Source organism: Rhinoraja longicauda, chromosome 38, assembly GCF_053455715.1.
Source record: "Rhinoraja longicauda isolate Sanriku21f chromosome 38, sRhiLon1.1, whole genome shotgun sequence".
Classification (NCBI taxonomy): domain Eukaryota; kingdom Metazoa; phylum Chordata; class Chondrichthyes; order Rajiformes; family Arhynchobatidae; genus Rhinoraja; species Rhinoraja longicauda.
In genome coordinates, this window is record NC_135990.1 from 13204768 (window position 1) to 13219674 (window position 14907).

Consider the following 14907-nt stretch of genomic DNA (forward strand, 5'->3'; position numbering starts at 1 on the left):
GTCAGGGGAAAGGGATATAGCTGGTGATATAGACAGATATAGAACGTGCATAAAAGATATGCACAAAGTATCGATGATCAAGGAAAGGTGGAGCACACAATGGTCCAGGTTTGTGAAATGGTCTGGTCGACATCCACAACTCCCTGATGTTAGTATTTTCACTATTTAACTTAATTAATACTGAGGTAGGTGAAATCATACCCACCAAGAGGACATCTGAACCTCGTATTGCTCAGGAATTTATGTTGAGCTGTTGCGTCTCGCAGGGGCTGAACATTGGAACATCCTGACACATTTCATTTATTTTTAAAGTGATATCAAACTGGGATTTTATTGTAATACGAGACCACGTAGAGGAGGGACAGGGAAGGGGAGAGGGTGTCACTGATCTGGACCCCATATCACAAGCGCTGCAGCCAGAGCGAACCATGGACCCAAAGCCTCTCCTGAATTGGTCTAGCACCCTCAACCCCCCCCCCCCTCAATCACCCGTATCCCCCCCTCCTCCACCCACTGACCCACTCCACCCCCACTTGCCCCTCCCCTTCCCCCACTCCCCTCCCCCCACCTCCTTCCCCCCACTCCCCTCCCCCCACGCCCCTCCCCCCACTCCTCTCCCCCACTCCTCTCACCCCCACTCTCCCCTCCCCTCCCCCCACCCTCACTCTCCCCTACTCCCACCCTCACTCTCCCCTACCCCCACCCTCACTCTCCCCTCCCCCCACCCTCACTCTCCCCTCCCCCCACCCTCACTCTCACTCTCCCCTCCCCCCACCCTCACTCTCCCCTCCCCGACCCTCACTCTCCCCTCCCCCCACCCTCACTCTCCCCTCCCCCCACCCTCACTCTCCCCTCCCCCACCCTCGCCCTCCCTACCCTCACTCTCCCCTCCCCCACCCTCACTCTCCCCTCCCCCGCCCTCACTCTCCCCCACCATCACTCTCCCCTCCTCCCACCCCCACTCTCCCCTTCCCCCACCCCCACTCTCCCCCCACCCTCACTCTCCCCTCCCCACCAGCACTCTCCCCTCCTCCCACCCCCACTCTCCCCTCCCCCACCCCCACTCTCCGCTCCCCCCACTCTCCCCTCCCCCCACTCTCCCCTACCCTCCCCCCACTCTCCCCTCCCCCCACCCCCCTTCCCCACCCCTCCCCCCATCCCCACCCTCCATTCTCCCCCCACCCTCCATTCTCCCCTCCCCCCACTCCCACTCGGCCCCCACTCCTCTCCGTGGGCCCATTGGCGGTGAAAGCCGAAGTCTCAGACTTGACATTTGTTTTGGTCTGTCATTTAAGGTTGCCTGGTGGGTTTGCACACATTAGCGGCAGCGTGTCACGGCGTGTTTGAAATACTCTATTACTGCCACACATTCCTGTTCACCGCTGCCACCTCCACACATTCTAGCGTTATCGTCAAAATTGAGGCAGCTCCTTGAAAGCAACTCGTCTGATGATAAAGGAACTATCAAAGCTGCAGCCTCCATCACGGTCAACAGTAGTGGAGAGATATGTCAGACACGAGGAGTGATAAATGTCTGATAAAGGCAGGAATAATTAGGCAGTAGCAAAGATACTAGAGGAACAAGATGGACCACTCCGTGAATCGCCTATACTGAAGTGTAGTACGCAAAGGAGCATAACGTCTGCCATTTTTATACAGTTATACAGACAGTGAAACTCAACAGGACAACAGTGATACTAGTATGACGACTCGGGTAGGGGAGGGACAGAGAGAGAGGGAATGCAAGGGTGAGGCTGGGTTGTGAAATGGTCTGGTCTACATCCACAACTCCCTGATGTTGCTATTGAGGGCGTGCAGCGTAGGTTTACTAGGTTAATTCCCGGAATGGCGGGACTGTCATATGTTGAAAGACTGGAGCGACTAGGCTTGTATACACTGGAATTTAGAAGGATGAGAGAAGATCTTATCGAAAAGTATAAAATTATTAAGGGGTTGGACACGTTAGAGGCAGGAAACATGTGGGAGTCCAGAACAAGGGGCCACAGTTTAAGAATAAGGGGTAGGCCATTTAGAACTGAGATGAGGAAAAACCTTTTCAGTCAGAGAGTTGTGAATCTGTGGAATTCTCTGCCTCAGAAGGCAGTGGAGGCCAATTCTCTGAATGCATTCAAGAGAGAGCTGGATAGAGCTCTTAAGGATAGCGGAGTCAGGGGGTATGGGGAGAAGGCAGGAACCGGGCACTGATTGAGAATGATCAGCCATGATCACATTGAATGGCGGTGCTGGCTCGAAGGGCAGAATGGCCTCCTCCAGTTCCTATTGTCTATTGTCTATTTTAGTAGGCAAAACCCGCCGTTCGCTATGCCTCTCGCAGTGTAATCAGTGTTTTGGGGGAACAGTATGTGTGATGATACCATTAAAATGCAGAATATATCTTATCTATCAATTCACAGATTTTTGTTATTTAAAAAAAATGTTTCTGCCTACTAAAATGGCGCCATGAGATACTATGGTTTTTAGGGTCGAGTGGTCTATCTTGCTCCTCTAGTATCTTTGGGCAATAGATCATCCCATCGACACGTTTTTTCAAGCTCAGACTTTGAATGATACAAAATTTTGAATTTTACCTTCCAGAACAAACTTCCACCGCAAATGCTAAACTTAAAATGTATTTCATATCTCTGGATTGGTATGAAACGATTCGCACACTAATGAGTTTCTGGCATAGTTGTTCAAGAATAAAGAAAGGAAAAACTCGTATTTATGTAGTGCTTTTTCGACTTCTGTTCCCAAAGCTAATCCAAAGCAGGGGAACAGTGTTGAATGTGTACAACACGCTGGTCAGACATGGTGCAGTAAAGATTATTCGGAGTAATTCTAAGAATTTAAAGTTGTGCCTTTATTTAAGGAAGATTGCAATGACCAGCCAAGGAACAAAAGCCGGTGACCTAACATCAGTGGTGTGAAAGTTACTGGAGTTATTCTAAGAGTCAGGATCTATCTGCATTTAGAAAGGCAGGCACTGATTAGAGATAGCCTGCATGGCCTTTTTTTGCATGGGATATCATTTAATTGAGTGTTTGGAAGTTGTGACCAAGAGGAGTGAGAAGGGCAGGATGTCGATGTCTTCATGGACTTAAGAAAGGTCTTTGACAATAGTCAATAGTCAATTTATTTGTCACATACACATAAATGTGCAGTGAAATGAAAGATTACCCACAGTCCAACAATAAGACCAATAAAAATAAGCAAGAAACATCCATCACAGTGAGTCTCCTCCAGTCACCTCACTGTGATGGAAGGCCAGAATGTCTTTTCTCTTCCCCTGCCGTCTTCTCCCGCGGTCAGGCTGTTGAAGTTGCCACATAGATCTCCACATAGATATTGTAGACAGTCATTGTAGATATTGTAGACAGTCATATTGTAGACAGACATAGATATTGGAGGAACAGCACCTCATATTTCACCTGGGCAGCTTGCAGCCCAGTGGTATGAACATCGACTTCTCCAACTTTAGATAGTTCCTCTGTCCCTCTCTTCCCCTCCTCCTTCCCAGATCTCCCTCTAACTTCCTGTCTCCACCTATATTCTTCCTTTGTCCCGCCCCCCTGACATCAGTCCGAAGAAGGGTCTCGACCCGAAACGTCACCCATTCCTTCTCTCCCGAGATGCTGCCTGACCTGCTGAGTTACTCCAGCATTTTGTGAATAGATACTGTAGACAGTCGGAACCTTTCTCCCAGGGTGGAAGTGTCAAAAGACTTGAGGGGGCATAGATTTAAGGTGAAGGGGTGAAAGTTTAAAGGAGTTGTGTGGAGCATGCATTTTTGCACAGAGGGGAGTGGGTGCCTGCAATGCGTTGCCTGGGGTGGTGGTGCAGGCAGATATGATAGTGGCATTTAAGAGGTCTTTATAGAGGCAAATGATCTAGAGAGATGTGGATCACGTGCAGGCAGATGAAAGAAGCTTATCTTGGCATCATTTTCGGCAGAGACACCGTGGGCCGATGGGGCTGTATTGTGCAACGGTAGGCTGTTTCAGAAGGATTAATCTGAATCCCGGAATGGCGGGACTATCATATGTTGAAAGACTGGAGCGACTAGGCTTGTATACACTGGAATTTAGAAGGATGAGTGGAGATCTTATCGAAACGTATAAGATTATTAAGGGGTTGGACACGTTAGAGGCAGGAAACATGTTCCCAATGTTGGGGGAGTCCAGAACAAGGGGCCACAGTTTAAGAATAAGGGGTAGGCCATTTAGAACTGAGATGAGGAAAAACTTTTTCAGTCAGAGAGTTGTGAATCTGTGCAATTCTCTGCCTCAGAAGGCAGTGGAGGCCAATTCTCTGAATGCATTCAAAAGAGAGCTGGATAGAGCACTTAAGAATAGCGGAGTCAGGGGAGAAAGCAGGAACGGAGTACTGATTGAGAATGATCAGCCATGATCACATTGAATGGCGGTGCTGGCTCAAAGGGCCGAATGGCCTCCTCCTGCACCTATTGTCTATTGTCTATAATCCTTCAACTAATAAAGCCCCAGGCTGCTGCCGGGCCTCCAGCAGCCGTCTCCAGTTTGAGGCCCTGCATTGTCTCACGCTGCCGCACCGCTCTGTCTGACACCCTCCTGCCCGGTCCTGGGCTGGGCGGCAACCTCTCCAGGCTGGTTCTTGGTGCAGTGGCATCGAGCCAGGCCTGTTGTCAGGCGTGGCTGTGCCTGAGGCCCATCGGGAGTTAAATGAGTGCAGGACTTACACAGTAACTGGCAGGATCCTGGAGAATGTTGCAGAACAGAGAGACCAAGGGTTACAAGGACATTGTTCCCTGAAAGTGGTGACACAGGTAGACCAGGTAATGATGAGGGTATTGGCGCTCTTGCCTTCATTGGTCAGGGCATCGAGTATGAGCTAGAATATCATGTCACAAATGTACATGACATTGGTGAGACTGCACGTGGAGTATTGTTTGTTGTTCTGGTCACAGAGCTAGAGAAAGAATATCATTAAATTGGAAAGGGTGCAGGAAAAAAAATCACGTGGATGTTACCAGAGCTGGAGGGCTTGAGTAATGCGGAGAGACTAGATAGGCAGAGACTTTTGTCCCTGGAGCCTAAGAGGCTGAGGGGTGACCTTATTCAAAATCAGGAGGTGTTCGCTCAAGATCAGCGATCACAATTGTTTGGGCTGAGGATGGTGAGTTTGTGGAGTGAGCTGGGTACATGGAATGCGCTGCCAGAGGAAGCGGTCGAGGTCAGGAGTCAAGAGGGTTTTATTGTCACGTGTCCCAGATAGAACAATGAAACTCTTACTTGCAGCAGCACAACAGAATACAATTACAATGTTTAAAAGGCATCTGGACAGATCCATAGAGTATAAACACAGGTAAATGAGACTAGCTCAGTTAGGCAACTGAGCGAACTCCCCCTGGTAAGACGATTTGATAGTGCTGTACAAGATCACTAGACCAAGTGGACCCGTTGGGCCCAAACCTCTCCTGCATTGGTGCAGCTCCCTCTCCTACCCCCCTCCCTCCCCACCCCTCCCCCCCACTTCCCTTTCCCCCTCAACCCCCCCCTTGTCCACCCTCCTCCCAACCCCCTCCCTCCCTCCCTAGGAGATAGATTTAAACTTTAAAATGTGAATAATTTAAAATATATAACAGCGATTTCAATAAAACTACTTGCTTTACCATTAAAGAGATGACGGTGAGTAAGGTGGGCCTAAAATTGTCACGCTATCGTGTACTGTTTTAGCTGTAGTTCAATCACAAATAAACAAACAAACGAGAGTTTAGTATATAGATGATGGTTTGGCCAAGGTGCAAGAGAAGTTGTCAGGTGGCACAGACCTACCACAATGCATTAACAATGTAGATGAATAGAAGCAGAAGCCTTTTAATGTGGAGTGGTTATCTAAAGTTCACTGCCTGGAAGGGTGGGGGAAGCAATTAGGATTTTCAAAAAGTAATTAGATAGGCACTGGCAGGAAAATAATTTTCAGAACTCTGGGGAATAAGCAAGGGAACAAGATCAGTGAGATTGACGGGGAATCTGCTTCACAGCAAGATTTTGTGTGACTCTGTTCATGGAAGACACTGGAGAAGCTGCAGTGTCACTAAATCCTAGGCTTCCTTAACCGGTGCCGAATTTATCGATGATATCTTAAGCTCAGATACTGCACCTTCTCAGACTGGCAGCAACAGCATGTTTAGGGAAATCACAACTCCTTGTCTTCTGGTAGATTGCATATTTAACTGATATTGGTATCAGTTTATTATTGTCACTTACACCGAGATACAGCAAAAAGCTTTGTTTTGCATGCTATCCATGCAAATCATACTCTACATGAGTGCAATCAGACCAAACAGGAGTTCAACAGGTTAGTGCAAAAGGGGAAAGGAAACTAAGAGTGCAGAATATAGAGTTACCGCTGCTGAGAACGTGCAGAATTACTGAGTTGCATTGATAATAAACTGCCTGCTATTACTGGAGGCCTCATGTGGCTTGTTGCAATACTGCTTTGGTCAGCTATCATTAATCCTCCCCTCCCAGAAGAGTTCCAAAACTATTACCTTCTGGGTGGGTTGTCTCCAAAGCTGAATATTCCAGGTTGCGTTGCGAATACGTGGTACAGGCAAGAAATACTCTTATGCAAGCTGTCCATCGCGCCGAATGGAGCAGGACTATTGTCCTTGTGTTCTCCAACGTGTTCTCCAGAGATGCTGCCTGACCCGCTGAGTTGCGCCAGGACTTTGTGCTCTTTTCTGTAAACCAGTATCTGTAGTTCCTTGTCCACTATTGTCCTTGTGTTAAGAGATGAACTAAACGCCATTGATCTTCAAAGATATGTCTACAGAAACCAGTTCTAGTTACAGGTAAAGCATTGACCTCTGAAAATCTATTAACAGTTTAAAAGGATCCCATCTTGCAGATTATGCATTCATCTGGAGCATTGTGTACAGTTATGGTCTCCTAATTTGAGGAAGGATATCCTTGTAATTGAGGCAGTGCAGCGTAGGTTCACGGGATTGATCCCTGGGATGGCGGCACTGTCATATGAGGAAAGATTGAAAAGATTAGGCTTGTATTCACTGGAGTTTAGAAGGATGAGAGGGGATCTTATAGAAACGTATAAAATTATAAAAGAACTGGACAAGCTAGATGCAGGAAAAATGTTCCCAATGTTGGGCGAGTCCAGAACCAGGGGCCACAGTCTTAGAATAAAGGGGAGGCCATTTAAAACTGAGGTGAGAAACAACTTTTTCACCCAGAGAGTTGTGAATTTGTGGAATTCTCTGCCACAGAGGGCAGTGGAAGCCAAATCACTGGATGGATTTAAGAGAGAGTTAGATAGAGCTCTAGGGGCTAATGAAATCAAGGGATATGGGGAGAAGGCAGGCACGGGTTATTGATTGGGGACGATCAGCCATGATCACATTGAATGGCGGTGCTGGCTCGAAGGGCCGAATGGCCTCCTCCTGCACCTATTTTCTATGTTTCTGGCGCTGTTTGTTCGCCGCTTCTCCGTCAGGATAGTTTGTCTGTTTGTTTTTATGTTATGACTGTTTTTGTAAAGCGCTTTGAGCACCTGGTAAAGCGCTATATAAAATAAATGCTTATTATTATTATTATTATTATTATCAATTTGCAAGATGCTCATGTTTTCATGTAAAGTTGCCAACACTGAACACTTAGATGCAAGCTATAGTGGAGACTCCATTTGAAGCATTTCACTTCGATTGTACTTTATAACACCTTTGCAGGAATTAGGTTTGCATCAATATTGCAAATGTTTGCACTAGTTTCAAACATTAGAAGAGTTGATATAAGGTGGGTAGTAGAAGTTCATTTTAACAGGTGTTGCCATGTCAAGTGTGTTGAATTTAGAGATGACTAGACCAAGTGGACCTGTTGGGCCCATTCCTCGTAGAGGGGGGACCGGGAAGGGGAGAGGGTGTCACTCACCTCAGCCCTGTGAAGCCAGCGCTGCAGCCAGAGCGAGTCGTGGACCCAAAGCCTCTCCTGTATTGGTCTAGCACCCTCAACCCCTTCCACTCACCCACTCAATCCCCCTTATCCCCCCCTCCTGCACCCAACTCACGCACTCCACTACCCCACCCCCACTCCCCTCCCCCCCCACCCCTACTCCCCCTCCACTCCCCTCTCCCCTACCCCCAAGCCCCCCTCCCCTACCCCCCACTCCTCCCCTCCGCACTCCCCCCCTCCCCTCTCAAACCCTACTCCCCCCTCCCCCCACTGCCCTTCTCCCCAGTCCCACTCACCCCACTCCCTCCCCCCCACTCCCTCTCCCCCACTCCCTCTCCCCCACTCCCTCTACCCCTCCCTCTCCCCCACTCCCTCTCCCCCACTCCCTCTCCCCCACTCCCTCTCCCCCCCCTCCCCTCCCCCCCCTCCCCTCTCCCCCCCTCCCCTCTCCCCCCCTCCCTCTCCCCATTCCCTCTCTTCCCTCCCCATTCCCTCTCTTCCCTCCCCTCCCCCCCTCCCATCTCCTCCCTCCCCCCTCCCCTCCCCACTCCCCCCTCTCTTCCTTCCCCTCCCTCACTCTCCTCCTCCCCCGACCCCCACTCCCCCCCCCCCCACCTCTACTCCTCCTCCACTCCCTGCCCCCCCCCCACCCCCCACCCCACCCCACAAGCTCAGTTGTGGGAAGGGATTATTGTGCTGGGTAAATTGGAGGAAAGGAATTTCCCCACCGCCCCAAGGTTTAATATGTTTAACATTTTTTTTTTGTTTTCAGTTTGCAGATCAGGAGAGCGGTTCCCCCTTTGTGTTTGTTTGCACCAATCCTCAGGAACTTCTGGTGAAATTTCCATTGAAAGGGCGACACAAGATCTGTAGTGATGGACTCTCATCTATAACTAATATTCTGGTGGGCCCATTTTTTATGGGTTTAAAAGCCCAAGCAACAAAGGTTGCCAGAAGACTACTTTGAAATGCAATTAATATCCTTCAGTATGTAGGTTTATTCTGAGGAATAAATAAGAGCGAGATTAATCCAGCAAGTTATGACACTGTTCTTAATTTCCTTTTTTTCTACTGCTTAATAGTTCTCTTTGCTTTACAATTGTTTTATTTCACTTGAAAACAATCCATCAATTATGTGTCAAAAATGACTTTTAACTGTGAATCAATGTTCTGATTACTTTGTGTACCAAGTATATATTTTTCACTTCATAATTATATTAAATTGAAGGCCTTTCATACTACCACTTAGGTCAGTGAAAACAATAAACTTAAATTTACCTTGTTCAAGCTCTTCACAGTTGGGTCAGCACAACAGTGGAATATAATTTGTGTAGGAAGGAATTGCAGATGATGGTTTAAACCGAAGAGAGAGACAAAAAGCTTGAGTAACTCGGCAGGACAGGCAGCATCTCTGGAGAGAAGGAATGGGTGACCTTTTTGGGTCGACACCCTTCTTCAGTCTGAATAAGGGTCCCGACCCAAAAGGTCACCCATTCCTTCTCTCCAGAGATGCTGCCTGTCCCGTTGAGTTATGCTGGAGTAACTCAGCAGGTCAGGCAGCATCTCAGGAGAGAAGGAATGGGCGACGTTTCGGGTCAAGACCCTTCAATATTTATTACTTAACAAATATTTAACAAATATTTAACAAATACTCCAGCATTTTGTGAATCTGTCATGGGCCTCCTCCAGTGCCATAGTGAGTCCCACCGGAAATTGGAGGAACAGCACCTCATATTTCGCATGATGTCAGGGGGGCGGGACAAAGGAAGGATATAGGTGGAGACAGGAAGATAGTGGGAGATCTGGGAAGGGGGAGGGGAAGAGAGGGACATAGGAACTATCTAAAGTTGGAGAAGTCAATGTTCATACCACTGGGCTGCAAGCTGCCCAGGCGAAATATGAGGTGCTGTTCCTCCAATTTCCGGTGGGCCTGACCGTCCCCGAAGAAAGGTGTTAACCCAAAACGCCGCCTGTCCATTTCCCTCACGAATGCTGCCCTATCTGCGGAGTTTCTCCAGCATTTTGCTTTTTTGCTCAAGATTCAGCATCTGCAGTCTCTTTTAGTAGATTGAGTCCAATAGATTATGTAAGAAAATAACTGCAGATGCTGGTACAAATCGAAGGTATTTATTCACAAAATGCTGGAGTAACTCAGCAGGTCAGGCAGCATCTCAGTCTTAAGAAGGGTCTGGACCCGAAACGTCGCCCATTCCTTCTCTCCTGAGATGCTGCCTGACCTGCTGAGTTACTCCAGCATTTTGTGAATAAATACCTTTGAGTCCAATAGATTAGTCATTCACAGTAAATTGAGAGTGGGGAGCTGAGGGGAGTAAAACAAAAAGGAAGTAATTTTCGCCAAGACTCTCAGCTTTCAGGCTTTGCATTTTCCCGACAGTAATTTCTAAATGTTGCACTGATGTGGTATCTGCAGTAACAAGGATGATGAGAACAGCAACAGTCCAGATTAGACTAATACAGGCATGATACACTGAATGGCCTTTTGTACTGCTTTATTCAATGATTCCAAACCCTGTCTCTTGGCATTTGCAGTGTAATTGTTTGACTTTGTGTGTTACAAGATCAAGTCTATTATTATTATTATTATTCCGTCGCTGTTTTTATGAGGCTCTTGGCCAGCTCTTCATGATTTCTAGCTTGAGGAGCAATTTTCAGCTGTGTTTTAATATGGTTTTTGAACTGTGAAGCATTATTAGAGGATTCTCAGAGGATATATAAAGTCATCAATATTTATAGCAAGATGTTCCACATACCACAAGTAAAAGTAGGAAATAAGATATTCAAGAAAATGCTTTTCTTTTTTAATGGGCTCTTCGTGGAACTGTAAATAACTGAAATATATTTACATTTCATAAGAGTCTGACAGGATAGTGGAGGCCATTCAGTCCATTGTGCCTGTACTGGCCTTTTGAGAGAGCTATCCAGTTCTTGTTTTTGTTTCCTCATATTATTTTCCTCAGCCACCACATCCAGTTTGCTTCCCCCTCCTCCCTATTTTTATTATTAAATCTGTTTGCAACATCCCCTCAGACAGTGCAATGCAGATCATCATTTTGCACTGTTTTTTATTATTGCTGATATCACTGGTAATTCTTCTGCCACTTACCTTCAAGCTGTGTCCTCTGGTTATTGATCCGTCTGTCATAGGAAACAGATGCTGCATTTATGCATCGGGCGGCAAGGTGGCCTAGCAGTAGAGCTACTGCCTTACAGCGCCAGAGCCCTGGGTTTGATCCTGACGATGGGTGCTGTCTGTATGGAGTTTGTACCTTCTCCTCGTGCCCCGCGTGGGTTTTCTCCAAGATCTTTGGTTTCCCCCCACACTCCAAAGACGTTCAGGTTTGTAGGTTAATTGGCTTGGCGTAAATGTAAAAATTGTCCCTAATGTGTGTAGGATAGTGTTAGTCTGTTCGGTGCGAACTCGGTGGGCTGAAGGGCCTGTCTTTGCACTGCATTTCTAAACTAAACGAAAATTTTACAGAATCTGTTTGCACAAATATCCTTGGCTAATTAGTTGAGAGTTAAAATGTTTCTGCTTTTACTGCTTTATTGAAAAACTAAGACTCTTGTCCATGTCATCGTCATTGTTTCAGCATATTTAATATCACCATGCACCTTGACAAAACCTATTTAAATAAGATTGCATGAATCTTTTGTCCTTCTGATCAAGAAGATGTGCACTGTTTAAACATGCATTAATAATGAAGCTGCATATATTTCACATAAAGATATGGAGAAAGGATACAAGGGGTTTTTGATGGGATGAGATGAAACAAGGCTGGGCGAAAGATGTGGAGCATGAAACCCATTATGGTCCTGGTGGACCAAATGGACAGTTTCCTTGCTGTAAAATTAATGAAATGTTAATTTAATTCTCTGCAATTTGTCAATGGTTCTTCCTGGTTTAGTATTAATTGATAATGCAGACCCGGCAGGGCTTTTTCAAACTCGAACCCTCAACCAGTGAAGAGGATTGAGTTGCACATCCAGAATTATTTTGGATTGGAGCATGTGCTCCAGGGTCGGAGCTTGGAGCTCTGCGTTTGACACTCATGAGTACACTGCTCGATGAAACGCTTCATGATAAATTCCCAGTTTGGGTATCTCTGTCAATCTATGCCAGACCAATTGGAAAAATATCAAGTAAAGGCCAAGGAGGTTCATGAGCATTATCCCCAAATGGCTTCAAAGCACCAGTGGTGACATAGTGATTTTTCTCTTCAGCTCTTGCTTCGTACCCTTTTGTTTCGGAAAGACGGATGATATTGAAAAGGACATGATGTTGTTCTGAGGTGATGGAGTAAGGCCAGAATTGGGAATGACCTTGACCAGGAAGAACAGGAAATAGATGGATTAAGTGAACAGATAACAGGGGTCGGGAAACACTTTTCAGTATAGTGTACAGTCCAAACAGCAACCAATAACAAGAGTAGCATTAATGGAGAGAGTATTAATCAAGATGTGGACATAATTCTGAGCTCTGTTGAAGGAGGACATTACCGAGTAGACAAAGTTGCTCTCTTGAACAAGCGCAACATCCTCGCTGTTTCCTGGGACCTCTGGTTCACAGTGTGGAAGGAGCATTCAAGGTAGTATTGATAATCCTGAGTCCACATTGTTCTAGAATCATACAGCACAGAAACGGGCTCCGGCTCAACTTGCCCGTGCCGACCAAGATGTCCCATCTATGCTGTGAGCTGCCCAAGCAAAATATGGGATGCTGTTCGTCCAATTTGCGTTTAGCCTCACTCTGACAATGGAGGAGACCTAGGACGGAAAGGTCAGCGTGGGAATGGGAAGGAGAATTAAAGTGTTTAGCAACCGGGAGATCAGGTAGGTTCAGGCGGACAGAGCGAAGGTGTTCAGCGAAACGGTCGCCCAGTCTACGTTTGGTTTCACCGATGCATAAGAGTCCACATCTTGATCAATGGATACTGTAGATGAGGTTGGAGGAGGTGCAAGTGGACCTCTGTCTAACCTGAAAGGACTGTCAGGGTCCCTGGACAGTCATGGGAAGAGGAGTAGGGTCAGGTGTTGCATCTTCTCCAGGTACTTCAGTTTTCACCTTCATTGCAAAGACGTGCAGGTTTGTTGGTTCTGTAAATTGTCCTTGGTGTGTCGGATAGAACTAGTGAAAGGGTGATCGCTGGTCGGCGTGGTCTCGGTGCGCGGAAAATCTCCCCAAAAACTGGAGTTTTGGGAAAGGAAACCTAACATCGTTGATGAATACAAAATTCCAAAATGTATGAACAAGGTAAAGATGAGGCTGTTTCTGCCTGCAGAGTCCAGAACTAGGAACCATAGCCTTCAGATAGGAGTTTTTTTTGCACTTCAAAAGTAAAAAATAGATTGGAATATTTTTACCTCTAAAAACTAGTAAAAGGTGACATATAGACATTTTGGTTCATGAAATGCAAAATTAGCATGCATCAAACATCAAGTACAGGTAAGCATTTAGGGGGGAAAAGGCTATTTCCTTTTTTGCAAATGGTTGTAATTGTACGGGGCCATGGTGAAGTGACAGCTGGAATAAGCGCAGTGCCTATATTCCCAAGGAGGATGAACTTGCCTTGGAGGCAGTGCAAATGCACTTGTTTGCTTCCTGGGAGAGTCATATTAGCCTGTGCTCACTGGAGTTCAGGAAAACAAGAAGTAACATTGTTGACGTGTACAAGATTCTGAAATGAATGAACAAGGCAAATATGAGGCTATTGCTAATTCTGGCAGCAGCGTCCAGAACGAGGAACCATAGCCTTCAGATAAGGGTTTGCGATCCTTTGGAATTCTGTGCTCCGTGGAACTGCTGATGCTCAAGTCATTGAGTGCTTTCAAAGCTGAAGGAATGATTTTATTAGGTAGTGATCTGGGGATCAGATGGAATGGTGAACTTGGGGTGCATTATTGGCTCTAATATTCATTGGAGAATGAACTCTGAGGAAGAATGTGGCCTGTCCCTGCTTCTTTTACTGATCCTGCAATGCCGTGCTCATTAGTTCCTAACAGCCATCGCACACTGGTGGAGTGATCTCAATTGCTACCTTTGGATGTCTGACACCCATAATTTTCCAGCAACCTATTTATCTGCCACACCATTCTCTCATAAGTAACCTTGAACCAGTTTTGTGCATTTGGTCAGACTAATGAATATCCCATAGCAGCACTGAATGCAACATGAAAATATTTATGAACTGTTTGACATATTAATCCCACAAGTTCAACATGTTCCTTATTCCAATTTACATTTCTTGGAACTTGACATGAATTGGAGCTTTATAATTCACCAGCAAGGCCAAGTAACTTTGTAGCAAGTAATTGGCAGCCCTGAAAAGTTAAATGAGATGCAGTGGTGATATAACCAAGAACAGTCATTTGAAAGCGGAACAAATGACTGGGACAATAATTCCCCTCATTACTAATCTCAGCAAGAATGCTGATGTGTTCCAAAGGCGAGTGGAAGAGACGGAGACCTTTCAGCTTGTCCAATTTGCTTAGACTTCAAGCTTGCTTTTGAAGCATCCACCATTGTCTTGTTTACATGCAAAGCCAGTACTTTTCCTAATCTTACAGGTCAAAACCTTAGTCATACATAATGGAAGCAGGTCCTTTGGCCCAATTTATCCACGCTAGCTACTACGTTAGTCCTTCCTGCCTACATTTGGTCCATATCCCTCTGAACCTGCCCATATCCATGTACCTGTCCTTCTTTAATGGTTCATCACACCTTGCCCTGTGTATGCCTTGTCCATTTCTTGTACATCTTTTCAAAATAGTGGTAAACGTCACCAAAGCTGTGTTTTATTCTAATGTCATAATTAAAGCTGGGTTAATTAAGGACTGACTAAAGAGGCCCCAGGTGTCATGGATACCATGATTTCTGATGACCTGATTTTTGAAAAAAAAGTCTTCGATATTGAATTTAATGTAGTACAGCAACATACCTACAAGG

General features: G+C 46.2%; 1 protein-coding gene across 1 annotated transcript in view; it reads left to right on the top strand.

Moving 5' to 3' along the window:
- Window positions 1-14907, top strand: part of trip4 (thyroid hormone receptor interactor 4) — a 112687-nt gene that overhangs the window by 69987 nt on the left and 27793 nt on the right. Inside the window, exon 12 of the mRNA XM_078429731.1 lies at window positions 8716-8812. Coding sequence (XP_078285857.1) covers window positions 8716-8812 — 97 coding nt within the window. The remainder of the gene's footprint in view (window positions 1-8715; window positions 8813-14907) is intronic.